We start from the raw sequence: 20,120 nt of genomic DNA on the forward strand, positions 1-20,120 counted from the left end.
ACCAGATACGGTTCGACTTTTAGTATAAATTTCACCATCACTTGAGCATCGGGACAAAACTTCGCGCTGTACGAAAGGCCCCATGGTCCAACACCAGAATAAACTGTACCACCACCACTCCTCAGACATATTAGTATTATGCCGTTGAGTGCTGTATCATCACCACCGCTCTGGTGCGGCTCAACCTGCATAACACACACAAATAAGCCATTTGTATTAAATGATGTACAAATGTGCATTATAATTCTGTGTTACCTAAATCTAATAAATTATATACTATTATAACATCTGAGATATGAACATTGTATTTGCAAACGTTTTTGTCGCCATATGTTTTATAATAACATGTATTTTGTATAGTACTTGCATTTTCTAAAGGTTTCTTAAATACCTTAATATAATATCCGACGGCATACGTTTGTTCTGGACAGTATTGTGCTGGATGCCAATCCCCAAACTGACCACCATTGCCGACTTGAAGAATGGCGACAACGTGTCGATGTCCAGGATCACCACAAACGGACTCCAGCAAAACCAACAAAGCGACGGCGGCAAAACGGGACATTCCACTGAAAAAGATAAAGCAGACTTAATAAAATACATAAAATTGTCAAAAGCATACCTGTTGAAAGGAAAAATTAATTAATAGAGAACGATATAAATTATTACACACCACAAAACATGCTAAACAAAACAACAGAACATACAAAATCTTGCAAACTAGCTTATAAATCACATTCACTACAACACAAACCTGAAGATTTCAAATAATTTGATAAATGGAACAACACGCCTTATAATACAGACATTAACCAAAGAGCCATCTTCAACCAACCAGTAAAATTAACTATTGACACCAAACTAAGAAACGTCCAATATAAATAACTCATGCCCATTATACCAAACAATATTTACCTCCATAAATGCAATCGAGTTCCGTCAACTTTATGTGATTTTGTAATATGCATGAAGAAAAGAATATTCACTTTTTCTGGGATTGTCATTTCATTCAAAAGTTTTGGATGGACATCAGCAATTTAGAAAGGATAGAAAACATTGAACCAAATTTTGCAATTATATAATTCTGTAATTTAACCGAAACGGATTCCAACAATGCACACGTTATAAACTCTGTAATTTTATTAGCCAAATATTTTATCTTTAAATGCAAACAGGAAAAAGCAACACCACAAATATATGCTTTTGTATCCGTTTGTAATTATAGTATTAAACTAGAGGAAATAATCGCGACAACACAAAATAAATTACATATATTTCATACAGGCTGGGTGCATTTTATACTCATTTAGTACATCTACCTTAGGGCAACGCAAACTCCCTTTTCATCATTTTTAAATGTTGGTTTGTTTCTTTATACCTGCGTTTACGTGTATAGCTATTCCATGTTGTTAACCTTTAATTTACGTATGCAATCGTTACTAATTTAAACATATTTTTCTCATAAGAAGAATAGTCTTTAAAAATACTTTGTACCATAAGTACACCTACCTTAAAGCAAAACACACTCCTTTTTTTCCTTTTTGTTTCTTGTTGTATTTGTTTCATTTCTCGAAACTACATTACCTAGTGTAATGCTATTCCATATTGGTTAACCTTTAAATCATTTATGAAATCGACACCGATTTAAACATATTTTGCTCACACCAACAATAGTCTTCATAGATGCTATGTACCATAATTAATACAGAAAATCTTTTTGAATCAAATATACTCATTTTGTGTATTTAAACATTATACGTCATTTGTCAAATATATTATGTTAACGATGGAAAAAAATAATGGAATTACAAGTTAAGCCGCGTATGTCAAGTTTAGGTGTGAGTTGTGGTATATAAAGTGTTGTAGTAGTGAAGGTGATTGCGATAAAAAGAGCATGATCGTTTCGTGTCATTTACATCATGGCCCTTGAAGTAAAATTGCAATTATTCCAATGTCGAGTTTCGTTGAACTACATTTTAATTGCAACAAAAAATGTGAAACTTTTCATACACTATCCACAATAGATATTCAACGTTGTTGTACAGGTAACACATTATGGTAGCGATGCTTAAACAACAATAATATGTAGTAAATAAATGCAATAATAAAACGCATGTTAAACACAAGCAACGAAAAATGAATTATATAAATATGGTATAAACAATTTTAAGATATCGATTGTAGATTATATACAACAGAAATACAACAAGATCGTATATCGTAAAATCAGTAAAATATTATTGACAATGACATTGTTGCTCGGAAAACAATACATAACGAAACAAACTACACACACTACAGAAAGTCTGAAAGAAATAAGCTTTAAAATATTTAAAGAAAAGGTTCATTGGCTCACTGTGTCTTCAAGTTCACAGGCCGTTCATAACGGAGCTTAAGCCCCACAATATTTCCGTTACTTAAACTCTGTATCCTTATTGTAAGGAACAACATCACAGACAACTGATAACTCAGGCCATTGCAATGTGCGGGGACATTCCGAATATTATTTTGTTATGCCAATAAATGCGAGTAGACATATTGGCATTGGTAAAGCGCCAGGAATACATTTTTCGTCTTCAGGTACGTTAAATGCTTGAATAATTGTTCATTTGACTGTTTAATATTTTTATTTTAACTTGAAATGTTAGATGAGGTAAAAACAAATATGAGAAAGAAAATGGATGATGCTAATGATGATGACGGCGATGATGATAACGATGAAATATACTAAAATAGTATATAAAATATTAAACAGTCAAATGAACAATTATTCAAGCATTTAACGTACTTTAAATATGAATACTATTCTAGTATTTTATTTACTATATCACTAAACATAGTGATATCCAGTTATACTAGTTGATAGTTTAATCTCATTCACATACAAATTTTTATACCATAACCTTTTTTTATGAAACATTTAAAACAAATGATTAACCAAACCGTCTATGAGCATACAGATCTTACGATATATATAAATCAATAAGACCTATTAATTTAACAAAAACAAATTATGTGTGATATTTTGTTCGTCACCTGTCTTTTAACTATTTTGACAAGGAAGTCCTCTTTGCTATATACACCTTCCCAATGTCCCTCACGCCCGTCGATTTCGACCAGACTTGGTTAAGTTATACCTCAAACATTGACATTGAATTTATACGACACAATGTCCCGAAACACTTAAACATTTAATCGAGCGTTTGATTTATAAGTGAGCCGGGCTTTGAGAAAACCGGGATAACTGCATGTGCGTAAAGTATAGTCCCAGATAATAAGGGACGACTTTTTTGCATTTGTATGGAATTTTTTGTCTCTTCTAAACGAAATCCAGTCTAGGAGGAGAGCCGTCCCTGATTAACCTGTGCGAACTGTATTTTCCAATAGCGCAGCTTAAATATACCATTTGTCAAGATTTAAGTATATTAAACCATGACTTTGTCGATTCAAATAATCAACTGTTAAGAGTTTACGTGCTTCAAACTTGCTTACTGAAATTATAGAAGGAGACCAGGGTGTCTAATATGAAAGCTGTCAAAAACTGTCAAAAGCTGCTACCAGTCATGAGCGAAAATTAGTGAACACTAGTCATCTTTGAAATTAAATAAATACAGTCGACAATGACCAATGCCTTTAGATCTATAGTCTGGTCCAATATTTGAGTAAACCATGAATCAAACTGCTAGCTTGTGCCAGGAGATCAGTATCTTGTTTCAGATCAAGGTACAGCTGATCGCACTTAGTTCTGATTAGTGGACGCACTAGTTGTTGACAGAACACTAACAGGGTTTTATTCGCCAATGTTTTTAACAATGGCACTGCATGTCCGCATTATACAGATTTTAGCATATGGACTGAAAAGTACACAGATAATAACGAAAAAAAAAGAAAAGAAACAGGTTGCTCACCATGGATAGACCCTCAGACCTCTTGATAAAATGGCTTACAATTTTTTCTCTCGACCATTCCAACTTCTTCACAGCGCCTTATATTTGTTACTAAATGTAACCGATCCACGTGTTTCGGCAATTTAAACGCAAATAACATTTATACATCAAATAATTTCATATTTTAGCTTCAGAAACGCTATATCTTCTTCATTCAAATTCCACTATTTGTCATTTGAGCACATTAATGACAATTTCAACTCATGGCTCATTTAAAAAAGGGTAGTACTATTATAATTATTCGGCCTTTGTTTTATTTTGCTAGTTAATTTTTTTTAATGTGACACATAATTGGGGAATAGTCAATTCGTCAATTTAATCGATAACATAGCTTGTAAATAATAAGTAGAATTGTTAACATACTAAGAGGTGTGTACAACTAATTGCCCTTTCGTCCGTAGTTTTATCCACCAAGTTTCTCAAAGAAAAGAAGCTTTCCAATACGAAGGTGAAGCCTAAGGACAGTTAGAAAATTAGAAGTTAATATATTTCTAAGCAAGCACTTTATTCAAAGGTGCCTATTAGCCCAGTGTGTTGTTGAATCGGAGCAAGTGTCTAGAATCCATAGACTGTCAAATCATTACTATCGATATTCATGACACTAATGGCATCTAAAATCACATTTTAGCACTAAGGAGACATTACGAAAGCAGCATGCAGTTTGAACGTCAATATCATTAAGATACCACAGACGTTAACGATATTATTATTATTATAAGTGCAAACAATATGCCTCTTTAGATCTTACCACACAGTTCGTTCCTAACACTAAGATTGATTAGTATTAAGTCGGTACTGGGGTGTAACCTATGTATGAAAGTAAAATCAAAAAGAGTTTTCCAGAAAGTTATTAAGTCAATGATATTTTTATTAAGTTGAGCATGTGGTCAAAATTAATTGAAACATATCTATCAATCGATTCCATTGAGTCAATTGATATAGAGAACAAACAAACTGGACAAAGCTGATGTTTGAATGAGTTCTATGCTATTGATAACAATTGATTGTCGCCGAAAGGTTGAGATTCATTGTTGGAGAACAGTTAAATCAAATGGAATATTTAATACACATATTTTGCACGCGCTATGATTTGATAGTTAAGACAATTTGACGGCATGTTGACAAAAGGGGTTTATTATACAAATAACAAAGTAGTAATTTAAATAGTTTGTACCATGTAGCGTTATTCACAACAATGTCATTGGCAAGTTAATTCCACTTTAATATTATTAATTCAGACGTATAACGACGTATAACGAAATTGAACACAAAGTCATTGAGTAATACAACTTCAATATTCGTTTACTGTTTGTTTTTCAATAAATAATAATTTTCTGACAAAAATATTTTTTGTATTCACGAGGCCAGCCGTAAGCCTAAATGCTCCAATAAAATACGCAGTTTTGAATCTGAACTGAACTATTTTACACATAATTTAGCTGGCTTTATATACTAAAACACCAGACGGTTGTCAAATTATTGTATAATAAAAGCAATTACTGTAATGCAGGATCATCTATATAAATACGTTGTATGATAAAACTCGGGCGGTTATAAGTGCATTTGCTGTCACATATGGCACGTGTAAATGAAATATATCAAAAGATGTTTAACAAATACTTTAAATACATGTAAACGAAGTAAAACCTCTTACATGAATGACAATAGGTACTTCATAAATGTTTTAAATCTAAATTTAAATTAATACAAAACATGTTATCACCATAAGTAAGTTATTGTTTTTTTATAAGCTTGAAAATTCAATATGAATTATCAATTAAAATATTGTTCACGGTAGATATCATAATATATCAAAATACAGTTAATTTACGCAACTCAAGAATTAATATACAAAGTTGTATACAATATACATAATGAATATATTTAGATACGTTTATAATTATATTAAGAAGAGTTTTTAACAATATCGAAATCACAGCCTTAAATGGAAAAATATCAAATATTAATAAAATAAAATTCTTACCTAAAATCAAGAAGTAATTTTGAAATTTCAATGTTAAGTGACTTTACCAATGAAATACTGTTCTTTATATAGACTTTAGGCGAGTGACACGTATTAATATACATTTTTCAAAATGCGGATGTTGTTCGACCTTGACGTTTGACTGATGTTAAGGATGTTTACAATTTTCCAGGTATATGTCTCATCTACGTTTTTTGGTCTAAACAAATCGGACTGAGCCCGCGTTTCTTAGTACGCTGGATCCGTTGCCTGTTTTCTTGTCCTTTATGATCATTTTCGTTTCTGTCGTCAGCATGGAGCTTTCCCACGTAAGCGTTTACGTAACACGTTCTCTTATACATGTATATACTTACATTTTATATAATGTAAATTAAGCCTAATTGACAGTTTACTTCGATTAAGGGTTTACTTATTAAGACAGCAATCTGGCGTTCCTATATGTTGAAATTAAACAATGTATTCACTGTGAAGTCACGTACATTTTGGACGAAGGAGGTCAACATGGGACCTTCATAAGTATATTGCTTATGGGGATTTTAACAAAGAGATAAAGTTTTTAGACTTATTAAAAAGTCGTATAACTTTCAAATAAAAATGTTTTCTTGATGTTATATTTGTATTAACATAACGTTTTTTGCCTCTAGTGTTTTGTCAAACAAGCCATTGTAACTGTACGCCTTACGAAATATGCTTAATAAAACGGAACAACTGGAATAGCTGTGCAAAATCGGACTGCATGTTTTTGACTGTTGTTCAGCTCAATAATTATTATAATAACAACTTCGAGCATTGTATTTTTTTTCGATAATCAGGCTCTTTGAATTTCAATGGCAAGGACATACTATGCATACATTAAGGAAATACCTCCCTCACTGGCAAGTTTATACATTGAATGACATTTCTTGTATTCAATTAAAGCGTCAGTCGACATAAAGTAACTAATTGTGTTTTAAAAGTGAATTAGCTATTATGTTTATATTATTGAATACGAGTTCGTTAATATAAAATACATAAAGTAATGTAAATGTTTGAAAACTATGGTTTAAACTTATTTCGAGAGAATTATTATTTGGTATGCTGGTTACTTGAAAGTAAGGGATACATATTAAGTTTTATGTCAACAGGTCAAAGGTCACTGCAAGTAACATTGGCTTGTACAGGTTACAACTTATATGAAATTTTTTTTCCACTTGATCTATATCTCGATAAAATATTCACATACAATCATAACAATAAAGTGTTCTTATATGGAATATCTCTAAACATAAATGGTAACAGTTTAACGAATATCAATTATTCGGTTCAAAAACAAAGACGACAAATTCAATAAAAACATGTACAGTTATTAACAAATATAACTAAATTATAACTCTTTTCCACATATATTTAAGTAAAACATATATAACCTGTTATGAACGTAATATCAAAGCATTTTTATTGAAACATGATTCTATGACTCGCATATGATTTTATCTTTTGCATTTTTAAAAATAATGTGTAAACATATTTTTAAGTATCATAATTGGTACGCATTTTGCCACATGCAGTAGGTAATATGAATAATGTACTTAATATGCATAAAGATTTGATATTTTAATAGTTACATAAAATAATTTATTCAACCAATCAAGAAATGCGAGCACTGCATCATTCACAGTGTTTTTGTTTAATTGAAATAACATTATGCTTATTTTCTTGGCATGTTTTACCGGGTACTTTCCATATTTCTCAAGGTTAATTCCTGATTGGTTGAAACGGGACGCATCGCCCCGGAGTTTTCCATTAACAACATACGTCGACGCGGATACACATGTACATGAAGCACATTAATCATCGTATGATAAAAAAGACGTGTTGCCGAGCAGCGTTTTTACATAAGATGAGCTCACCGTGCACAACGATCTTGGGCAAGGATGCGGTTAACCAAATACGTAAATCAGTTTGCTCCGTCGCATAACATAAATGGACTTACAGGTTTTGCTATTTATTTAAGTGTGCCTTTAATATGATTTTCCGCTGAAAACTGAAAGTAATTCGGTAATTAATACATACATCTGTTTTTTTTAAATGTCTTCCTAAGACGATAGATGTGTCGATATTCTGATGAAATATTACGTCAACGAATAATACCATTTAGATTATGTTTAATTTCAAAATGTGCGAAATCGTTAGAAAAACATTTATTTATATTAAGACCGAAATCTTATTAAGGACGTTTCAAAATTGACTATATTCATTTAAACTTGAAACGTGATCTTTGTACACGAATTGCGCATACGGCAGTCATGTCTAGTGCTCAACAGGCAAAACGACCACTTCTTTACGAAGAATAACAGTTTTATTTAGATGCTTGTAATAACAATTTACAATTCAATCCACACAGTTTGAACGAAAATAAACGTGTTGACATTAAGTTATCAGACTACATGTTAAATGCGTTATGTTTAAAGGGACTACTTAACATTTCATATTACATGGGGTTATTGCTTCTGGATTTTCAAACGATTATGGGCTTAAATCGGAAAGTATGTACGCATTTGTTTTTAAACATTCATTCTTGTAGCATTATGTGTCTATTCGAATGTCCTAACGTAACTTAAACTACATTACAAAAAGCATAATGCCAAAGTAGAGATTGGGTGTGCACATATTTGGTACATATTTTAATGAAACAAAAAAGTTTAACAACACTTGTTAAATGGCCTTTATGGTCTATTGTAGTATGTCAGTTTTCGAACATACAACCTATTACGAACAAGGGACATAAAACGATGCGCTTTGTTGAGATTATCTTATATTGTGTCCCAAGACCAGAAAAATGTAAAAAAAGTTAAGAATTGGTCATCACAATTAATTAAAAAAATATTTGAGTGAGCGAGCAAATATTGACATCAAACTTTTTTATAGTAAAATATCAAATTGAAAGCACTTAAATTACGTCCAAATTGAAAGCACTTAAATTTTGTCCAATTAATATGCTTTTGAAAAGAGAAATCATTATTATTTGAAAACTAGATTATATTCAAGATAAAGGTAATCAACAACTTATATGACATTCTAATGAGTCTTGTGAATCAAGTTTTGCTCATGTTTGTGTATCTTTTGATTACCTGTGTATCGTGTCTAGTACGTTGGGTTTTTGTCTCACTGTTTGGCAATTTGTTCCTTGCCATAAATAAAAAGGGCCGAATGTTAAATAAAGGTTTCACGCCCTACTTGGCAGCTGAAGTTTCCATTTTGGTATATGTATCTGGTTTCTTTTATGACATTTGAAAAATATTGTTTGATGTATATCATGATGTGAATGTTTGGCCAATGGAAATGTACATTGATATAAATCATTTAAAAGCATTGTATATCATTTCTATACATATATATGATAAGTGAACACATACATATAGTTACACATTCTTGTATTTTCACATTTTATGTAGGTTTTTTATCGTTCACTCGTACGCAAACGATGATTGATGCCCCTTTTTATGTAGCACGAGTAATATTGACACCGATACAAGTCGTTTATAAAAATGTTCAATATATTAATATACAAAACAATTCAGTGAGCTGGTATATTGCATATTTTACAATAAAGCATTCCGGCTGGCTAAGTAACATGAGTAAAGTACACGGTGCAGGCTAAGGTTGTGGTTAACAATCTCATACGATTGTTTATAATATTATAGGTTTGGTAATGTATATTAATCTTCGTTTAATATAACATCATACTTACGTATATATTTTTGATATTTTACGTTCGAAATAGATAAAATTGTTTCATTGTTCATTTTAGTATTGAATCGACTTAACGGGCGCATGCCCTTACCCTAAGACCACTTTACTATTGAACGATTGTTCAAATGTGCGGAGGGATTCGGATTATAGAAATGCTTTCGTTCGTTCATCCGTCTGTCAGTAAGTCACTCTGTCCGTTATACTTTCCTGTCCGCTCAATATCTCTTTCCCCTTTGTCAGATTTTAATGAAACCTGCCTCAAATGTTAAGGGCATTTAGACGATGTGCAAATAGCATGAGTCAGTCATGCCGACTTAAGGTCAAAGTCGTACGTTGAGCCTCAAATGTTTAAGCCTTAATTTTCGTGTCTGCTCCATATCTACTATACCCTTTTACGGATTTTAAATATTAGGGGCATTGATACAATGTGCAAAAGGTTAGTAAGTTATGCCGGCTCAAGGTCAATGTCGTACTTCAATGGCAAAGATTTCACCTCCTTTGTCGTGCCATATCTCATATACCCTTTGAAAGATTTTTATAAAACGTGGCTGAAATGTTAAGTTCATTGAGACGATGGGCAAAAGACATGAGTCGATCAGGATAGCCTACGGTCAAATTCATACTTCAAGGTGAAATGTTAGAGCACTTATTTGTGTGTCCACCCAATATCCCCTTTACCCATTGAAGGATTTTAGTTAAGCTTGGCTGACAAGGTCACGCAAACGATGTGCATAAGGCATTCGTTACTTATGAAAACTTAAGGCCATCACTTTAAGGTCAACATTTTGAGCGTCCATTGTCGTCTCTGCTCAGTATCTGCTATAACCTTTAAAGTTTTTTTTTAAATAAAACATGCATTTGTATCATAAATATGATTGTATACTCAAATGATAATATGATCATAAGGTTTTTACTGATTGGGAAAATAACATTGCAATCAGGCAATATCGATACATTTATATGTGCATGTTTTCTTTTTATTTGCCTTCCTATTTAATACATACAACACAATTAACGTTTCATAGCATGTTTTTTAGCCTACCAATGGGGTAAAAACTCTCAAAGATTACAGGGCCGACGCTTATAGTATTATTTTAATGTATGGCAGACACCCACTAACGAAAAGTGTTCCGAGTAACTACGCCCTTTTATGTACAGTGCAAATATCCGGAAGTGAAAACCTAGCAGCAGCATCTTAATATAATCCTAATAATATGATATATTTTCGTCCTTTTATTCAGACAAGTAACAACATAAATAGTAATACTGTGGACTGAAATGATATTTTCATTGTCAAAATACAAATATAAAAAAACTGATGTTTATATCATTGTGGGTTTAATGGTTTCTGGAAACCACTCCCGCTCAAGAAGTACACTAACTTGTGATTTTGGTATGAAAAACAAAACAGGGAGCCTGTCCTTTTTAATATCTTCATTTAAACATTTACCTTTCAAATTTGCCGACTGTCCATATTTACAACTTAGTAAACAGATTTACACGATGTTATTGATGAAACGGCTTTTAAAATGAACGAAAAAAATGTTTGATCGTATCCTAAATTGTTTTGCAAACCACACACATCCTGATGAAAATGAATAAGTGGTTTTTCTGAAATGTTATGATTAATATTGATTGGCTGGTTATAAATAGAAAATAGCAATAACAAGAAAACGTCCTTGCAATATGTAAACATGTTTACTCGACAGAAACAATATCATAAATTTAATGCAATATAAATCGTTTTAAGCAAGTGATCAATACGAGTGACCATGTCTTGTGGCCATTTATTAACTACATCCACGTAAGCCAAGGGATGTGGATAGAGTTCTTCTTCTTGTTTTTGGAAAAGCAGTTAAGATTGTTTTGCATGCAAAAAAACTCTTTGTGAATTATAGAGTACACACCACCAAGAGATGTTGCTTTATATATGGTTTAGTTAATTATTTCTGGTTTTAAATGCATTGGTATTCCTCTAAAATGATATCCTAACATCAAACATTATTACGGTAATAAAATTTCCTTTTATAGGAATAAACAGTTCTTTTATGTGGCTCGTTTCAAAACTTGAGCGATCACGCTAATGTATGTAAAATTGCATTTTATGCGCCTATGGAGTAAACAGGATATGGGGAACTGGTAAAAAAGCTTCAATTTCATGTAGCATGCATCGCAATTTTCATTAATTAGAAAAAATACAATCGTAAAATTCACCAAAAGTTGATATTTTTTGTAACTTATTAGCATATTAATTTGGTTGGTAAAATCTTCTTGATTTTCTAGTGCATTAAGCTGTAGGTATAATGAGATGAAGCTGAATAATTTGGACTGCGCTCTGTGCAAAAGGGGTTTAATACATGTGCGCAGTCCGCACAGGCTAACCAGGTGTGACATTTCCGCTTTTATTGTATTTTCATTTAAAGGAAGACTTTGCTCGATGAAATCCAGTTTAGGCGGAAAGTGTTGTCCCTGATTAGCCTGTGCACATATGCATTAAAGCCCCTTTCGTAACCTTGCAAGGCTCACACGTTTTACTAAAGATAACAGGAGAACTTGACTTTTATCAGTATTACTATCCATTGTCCAAAATTAGGAGAAACATTATTGATGAAATCAGGACTTCTGAGCACACATTGTTGGTGAAATTACAAGATTACATGGCCTTACAGACAGCTGGTCACTTTGAGAATTGAATAGCCAGAACATGTGTGCAATCCATTGAATGTACAGCATTAATTGTAGCATATTTTTCAGTGAAACTCAAGAAGGCTTCATTGATTTATTGCATTATACAAGATTAATATTTATTTCAAATGGTTGAACTTGTTTAAAGATTGATAATTTGTTTATAAATAACTTGATTGTTTGTTGTCTATGTTAAGTAGTTGATGTAATTAGCATGATCATCTACCTCACAATCCTCATCATCAACATTAACCTTGTCCTCCTCCTCCTGCTCATCATCACCATCATCATCACCATCATCATCATCATCATCATCATCATCATCATCATCATCATCATCATCATCATCATCATCATCATCATCATCATCATCATCATCATCATCATCATCATCATCATCATCATCATCATCATCACCATCACCATCACCATCATCATCATCACCATCACCATCATCATCATCATCATCATCATCATCATCATCATCATCATCATCATCATCATCATCATCATCATCATCATCATCATCATCACCACCACCACCACCACCATCATCACCACCACCACCATCATCATCATCATCATCATCATCATCATCATTCTTCTGGACCCCCCAACAACTATCATTTCTTTCCTCAGAATCAGACATCAATCTTTATCATTAATAGCTCTTTCATAATCAGAATCAGTTTAGTCCAAGATCTGTTATGGGTCGTTTCTGTTGTTTTTTAAAGCTAAAATAGGAGGAATACCAAATGCACTACACTTGCGAATTTGTCATCTTTATTAGTCAACACAGGGATGCAGAAAGTAATGCAGATTAGAGATAAAATTGATAGGAAAGAATGTGAAAGTTTTGGTTGCTAATTATTTAAGGTCTGTAATCTTGTGCAATGTGTCCTAACCCCTATTTAATATGTCTGCCAGCACTATTAAAGACAGCTTTTAAAAACATAAGCAATTCTATTAATAAGATGTGTCATGGTAAATTTGTTTGCTTTGTTGTTGTTGAAGGTGTCACCATTTTCAACAGCATTCAAGTCCTACCCAGGCGTCAATTCACCAACACATACTTTTCTTGGCATAGCAGGTTTACCAGAACTAAGTGCTAATGCTTTTGACAATAACTGACAACCTCTCCTCTTGAGTCAGATGCAGGGAGAAAGTGGTTAGTTACACATATTAAATGCTTTGATTATAAATGATGTGAAACGGTCATAGCTTGCATAATTATTTTAATTTTTTCGGCGTAGCGGTATTAAGCCAGCTTTTCACCTTACCTGACCTTTGTAAGTGTCCAATAAAATTCAAATACAATTTCCCACGGCTAGGTACGAATGAATACACTTCATTTATTCCATTGGCTGATTTGAGTATACCACCAGAACATTGGAAACATATCCGCGTCTTTGTAACACTGTTTAACTGCATGAAACAATTTTATCTCTAATGAAAAGGCTTAATAGATAGAATAGTTTTACACTCAATTCTCGACATCAATACAGTTGTGCATGCACCTTTTATTTTCAGTGGATTGCTTGCGCAAAATCGTTTATACTTAAAGGCTTTGTTCTCATATTTAGTACTTACTTCAATATACCTTTCAACATGTTAACATGTAAAAGTATAAAGAGCAGTGGAAGCGAGGCCTCATTTTAATGCATTGCATTTCAACCCGCGATGTATCGGGTCAATACGCGGCCAGTGTGTGAATGTCAGAGTTTATATACAGGTCATCACCGGATTTCGCGGCCAGTAAAATAATCGTTATATAATAAAGACGCTATCCGTGAACTAGGTGACCTTGAATTTTCTTTAGACCAGAAATATGTTAAATGAAGATATTCAGCAATATAATTATGGTGTGTCAATAATAGATTTTTAATGTGTTTTCAACTAATTACAATGATACATATTATTTTTGATTAATTTAACAATAATTATTCCACCATATTGACTAATGTATTAAGCATGAGCGCGATGATTCTCGATACTGTTAATAATCGAATCAAATAGCAATGCCAGACAAACCACTAAAACAGATTTGTTCGAAGAACGCGCCTATAAATACGGATACTTCGCGTGTGGCCGGTTGACTCATATGTTTTAATTTCACTCCCATTCTTCTTTTTGTTTTCTGTTTTGTATCTATAGGTTTATGACCAGCAATATGTAATAATGTAAAATAAGCTGCGAAAACTCCGCATAACATCCCGTACTGCGTGTGATGCAGCTAAGAACTGCACAGAAAAAGACATTCGATGTCCTTGATCTCATTCATTGAACTATCAACGCCGTATATCTTTTTTAAAGATATTTCTTGTTTAAAATATTTCATGATTGGCAATACTGTGTAATATTTGTTCAGTAAACGGTTTCTGGTTAATACCATAATATGGTACATCACAGGGCCAGTCTCTGTTTAATTATCGTCTGCAAAGAAATGATAGATGTCATGTCTTTTGATTTGCGCAACCATTCGTCACACCGTTCTCTGTACACAACTCTGCCTCAATCTTGTGAATGATTTTCATCATACTACAGAATAATCTCCAAGTGTTTCAGTGCATTTGGTTGTGTGGGATTTTAGTTGCAATTGGTTTTAAAGGTCATTTTTATTACTTTTTATGTCCTGCATAATTTGAATAATCATTAATTGACAATCAACATGTTCTGTAAATAATGGCATTATGCCACGGCCTTGTGTTGTTTATCTCCATTTTTTCTTTAAAAAATTCTCGATTGCAAATTTTTACTGCACTCTTTTGAAAGATTGAGTGTCAACCTTTATTTTAAAAAATCAGGATGTACACAAAATATCATTTTAAATATATCAATATATACATTTGTAGTGTCATTTCTGTGAAAGACATAATGAAAACGATATCATTTACTATCTGTTTTTATTTATTCTCAATGCAGTACTTTGAACGCAATGCATATTAAATATCCGAGAAAAGTGTATCTGTACCAGGCCAAGGGATGATAATGTTTCAGTTTTATATTTATCTTTATGAATACAAAAGTATTTTGGTGTCATGAATTCAATTTTTTTAACATGAGTATCGGTTTCATGGAGATTACATATCATAAATAATAAACTGTTTTGTGGAGTCTGAATTCAGAAGATACCTTGTCTGCTCAAATAAGACCACAAAACCTTGCGTGACTTTATTGCGACCAGGGTCGCTCCTGTCAAGACTGCGTAAATGCTACACTGGGCATATATGGCATAAGACCTATTTTTGCAAGATGCTGCCCATAATTGTATACACTTTTATATTATAGGTTATCTTGGAATAACACACCTGAATATAACGTTTATGTTCAACTAGCTATTTCTAGCCAAGTTAGCCACATTTGATCTCATTTGAGGGAAGTAATGTTTATTCCGAAAACATCTCTCCCTGAATGTTTCAATACTGAGCATTGTAATGTTTGATCTAGGATTGCAGACTGTCATTTTGTGATGAAACTCTGTTTGATTTGATGTTTCAGTGATTAAAAACTAGACTGGTATTTGAGAAGTCTCCCCAAAATTGTTAGCAAATAATTGAGTAGTTAAGCATTTTTAGATGAAATTGACTTTGTGAAGTTGTAGACCATTTATCTCTTTTGTATTCTAGAGTTTTTCATTTTTCTCTTGGGTATTTTTAAGATTTCTTCCTAAGACACCAAGTACTGGTTTTACAAAGACACTGACTTAAATGTGTCTCAATAAGCCTGAGGCTTTTGATGTACTCAAGCTCAAATGTAAACATTAATGCTGAGGATCAACTGATGGTAGCTCATCAATGTACTCAAGCTCATGTAGTATCCTAATAAATGCATAAAGCTAGTTCTTATCACATTTGTAAGTAGATAGATTTTAATGTGAATTCACTTCTAACGTTATTCGCAATAATATAGTCTGCTGCATATGTACATACTTGTTTTTATTGCGGTCTAATGAATTACATTAAATGTATAGTAAAACATTGTCTTACCATGTTAAAGTCATTTGATTAATCAGTGCAAGCAGGAGTTGTTTACAACATTCTGTACACATAGGACATGTATTAGCCATCTTGCAATAGTTGTTGTGGTTGTAATGTTTAGGCACTTAGGAACAATAAAACCACAGAGACATCGCCAGAAGAGAAATTCATTTCTTTAAGGCAATTATTAAAATGCCTATAATAGATAGGATAATGAACACGAAAACACAACACACACACACACACACATGAGTGCAAATTCGGTCATGTCCCTGAAACCGTCCCCACTATCATGAATACTTGAAGTTGACATTAGGACATTTGTCGTTATAGCACTATATTTTAATATTGTTAACCTTGATTTCTTAAATCAGATCGGAAAAATAAATATAACGAACACAAAAAATCTTAACGGAAAGAGGGACCTTAACCCCCGGAAAATCACTTTCCCTATTTTATTTTATAATTGCAATTTTATTACAATTGATGTTTACGATAATCTTGTTTTACTATCGCTAACACAATATTCGAGTGTTATTTTTCTGTTATCCATTATACAAAGGCCAATATAATCTGTCGTGTTCATGTGTAAACACCTAACATTTGTAATCAAAATACAATATGACTCAATTTGAAAATGAATATTTTGTCCTGAATGACTACCTAAACAATATGCATGTTAAAGTGTTAACCAAAGCGCTCAATTTAGTTTTTCTGTTTATAAATAATATAATTTGCGCACCGAATGGGGTATTTCCCTGTTTTTCAAGGCCATTACCGGATTGGCTAGATGAAGGATATAAAATAGAAAAGCGCATAGGGGCACTGCGACCTCCAGTACACAGCCAAGCGCATCGGGGCACTGCGAACTCGAGTTGATTAATGCGTGTGCATGCGCTCTTGTATACATGATGTTAGCAAATGAAATTTGCAGAGGTCGCCGTGGTGTAATGGATATGGTGTCCGCCTAGCGACCGGGAGGTCACAGGTTCGATCCCTACCGTGGGAGCGTTCTGTAGATCTCCTCTAAAAACACCAAGTACTGGTTCTAGGCCCAGGAAACGGACTCGAGAGCGTTTATATAAGCCTAAGGCTTTCGATGCAATCGAGCTAAAATAAATAGGTTTAAACTAAATGAAATTATACGCAATAAAAAAAAAGTAATATCTAATTATAAGTTCAAAATGACATTCGTTTTCGATTATTTTAAAGAAGAACAGTACTTTTCAAATATCACCATAATAAATAAGACAACGTATATAAAAGTGTAAAATGCCGATTAGATAGCTAAGAGCTATTTAATATAGCAATATCTGATATAATTTCAAGCGGTAGTTTATTATTGTTTAAATTAAACAAGCCAAGTTTTCAGATTTGGTCCTGCCTAACGTCTGTTTCATATAGCCCAATAATTTAAAACCAAGTATTTAAGGCGACGTTTTCATCAAGATTATCATGAAAACTTCGGTAACGTGATTCACTTTTTTTCTTAACTGTCACTTAATTGATTTATATTATTATCAATACATACAAAATAAATGTTGCGAATGTTACATTTTCAAATATAACAAATAGCCACAGTTTAAATCAACAGAATCATTAAAAAAAATTCCCATCGTTTCTAGTTACAACAGCTTCAAAACTTCCTCAATTTTACGGATTTTTCATTAACCAAATGTAGAAAATGTTGTACTTTTGTACTCTAGATTCAACGAACATCCACATAATGTATAATAGATTAGACATGCAATAGTCAAATATCGTCACTAAGACAAGCCGAAACATTCCGATTTCGGAACGGCAAGTTCGGCATTTGTATAAGGGACCAAATATATCAAATATACCAACTATACAAAATAAAGTGGAACTTCAGCTGAACCAGCAGGAGCGTAACCTTATTATAGCATACGGGCCTTTACGGCAAGGAACCTATTGTCAAACAATGAGGTTCAAAACAAATGTACTGGACAAGACACACAAGTACATAGCAAACACACAAAAATGAATAAGACTGGGGTCACCGCCTTGGAACGGTCAATTTAAAGAGTTGAGGCTTTAAACCGGTTTTATGGAGCTCCAAAACCTCCCACTTGGCCCCGAATTATTAACAAAACTTTGAAGTGTACATAAAAACTAACCTCATGTCATTACGATTCAAATTATATAGCAATAAAACAGAATACATTTCATTTAAATTTTCATTTAACTACTCAGTCGTTGGATACAAACAAGAGCACTAAAATTGTAAATTTCTGAGGAACGATGAAATGAAACAGAAACGAGTACCAACAACATCTCGTCTTTGAAAGATTTTTTTTTAGAGATTTATCTTTGAGGTTTAATAAATACCCACTCGATCACTTTAGTTTTGATTGGAAGTTTGGCGTATTTTTTGAATATACATATGTAGCTTACATGAACACCTTGTTTCGAATTGAAATGTTTATAAGATAAAAGTAAATTTATTGTTAAAACGTTGAACAACTATATTATGACATGGTCAAGTTTCCTGTAGCCGCGTCATTCGAAAATGTTTCTTATGCCATATGCGGCCAGCGAAGCTTCAGACCAGCCCGCTAATGAGACAACGAAACAACGAGCGACTTTATCGCGGACATGGTAGCTCCTGACCAAACTGCGGGAATGCGCAGGCTGGTCAAACGGCTCAAACGGTCTTGTTTCAGTTTACATTAACCTCTTTCACTGCTACAGATACATCTATTCATCTTTACACATGTCTTCGCATTCATTAATTAAGGTGACCGACAGACATATACATTAAACTACCAAACTACCAAAACTACCAAAGAGAAAAAAAATACTCATGCGCGCTATGTCGGGACATGTCTTGTTGTATGTGTGCTTGTTTTTTACTGTAAGTATTAACATTGTTATCAGTAACATATATAAGCATAAGGTGCGCGTTTGGAATTTTTATGTGTAGGAATTTATTGATCTCTGTGATCCTTTGTTATATATTTTGAAATCAATGTAACATTGAATAATTAAAGCATAAATTAAAAACATACATGTAAAATATCCATCGTTGGAATATTAAAACTGTGCTACTTTTGTAGCATACGTCCCAAACACAAATATATATACGATTACTTTATTTCCACAACATACACTATGGAAGTGTGTATAATTAAGGCTAACTTAATAGTTCAAGTAAGGATCAAAACATAATGCGCATTTATTTGATGAAATCTCCGCGCAAGATTTGACAGCTTCCGAGTATAGCTCCAAAAAAATTCATGCCGCAATACACATCAGGTGATGGTGGTCAAATAAAATATTATAGCTATTTTAAACTATTTCCAGTCTTTTTTTCTTTAAAGTTGTAACTGTGAACCATATATAAAATGTTCAATAAAATTGAAAATAACACAGACTTTCATAAAATAAAAACAACAACTACACTAGAAAACCTGCCAGATCTGGAAGGATTTCACTTGTGTGTGTCTGGACACCGTTAACCGTTTTGGGAGTTTAACAATGCAATAAATTTGATAATGAAACAACTATTATTATTTTGGCCTATTTACGTGGGGACCAATAGCAATGACAATACAGACAGGTTCAAGTCGATAAGAACTGACTTTGCATAGTGAACTCTAGTCTACCTGAAATTTTCTATATGTTAAATTGCTCGAGCAAAATAGAATATAGCAAACATCATGGAGCTTACATTTATTTTTGTGTCTCACCGACTACAGCTCACGTAAACAAATTAGTTCATTACACTTGTTACGTTGTGGGTAAACACACGTATCAATGAACGGACAAAGAATA

General features: G+C 32.9%; 1 protein-coding gene across 1 annotated transcript in view; it reads right to left on the bottom strand.

The window, feature by feature from the left end:
* LOC127835613 (vitelline membrane outer layer protein 1-like) overlaps nucleotides 1-20,120 on the bottom strand; it is a 34,639-nt gene that overhangs the window by 2,463 nt on the left and 12,056 nt on the right. The window contains exons 3-4 of the mRNA XM_052362050.1: nucleotides 392-569; nucleotides 3-185 (exon numbers count right to left, since the gene is read on the bottom strand). Coding sequence (XP_052218010.1) covers nucleotides 3-185; nucleotides 392-569 — 361 coding nt within the window. The remainder of the gene's footprint in view (nucleotides 1-2; nucleotides 186-391; nucleotides 570-20,120) is intronic.

The sequence above is a fragment of the Dreissena polymorpha genome, chromosome 6 (genome assembly GCF_020536995.1).
Source record: "Dreissena polymorpha isolate Duluth1 chromosome 6, UMN_Dpol_1.0, whole genome shotgun sequence".
Taxonomy (NCBI): Eukaryota; Metazoa; Mollusca; class Bivalvia; order Myida; family Dreissenidae; genus Dreissena; species Dreissena polymorpha.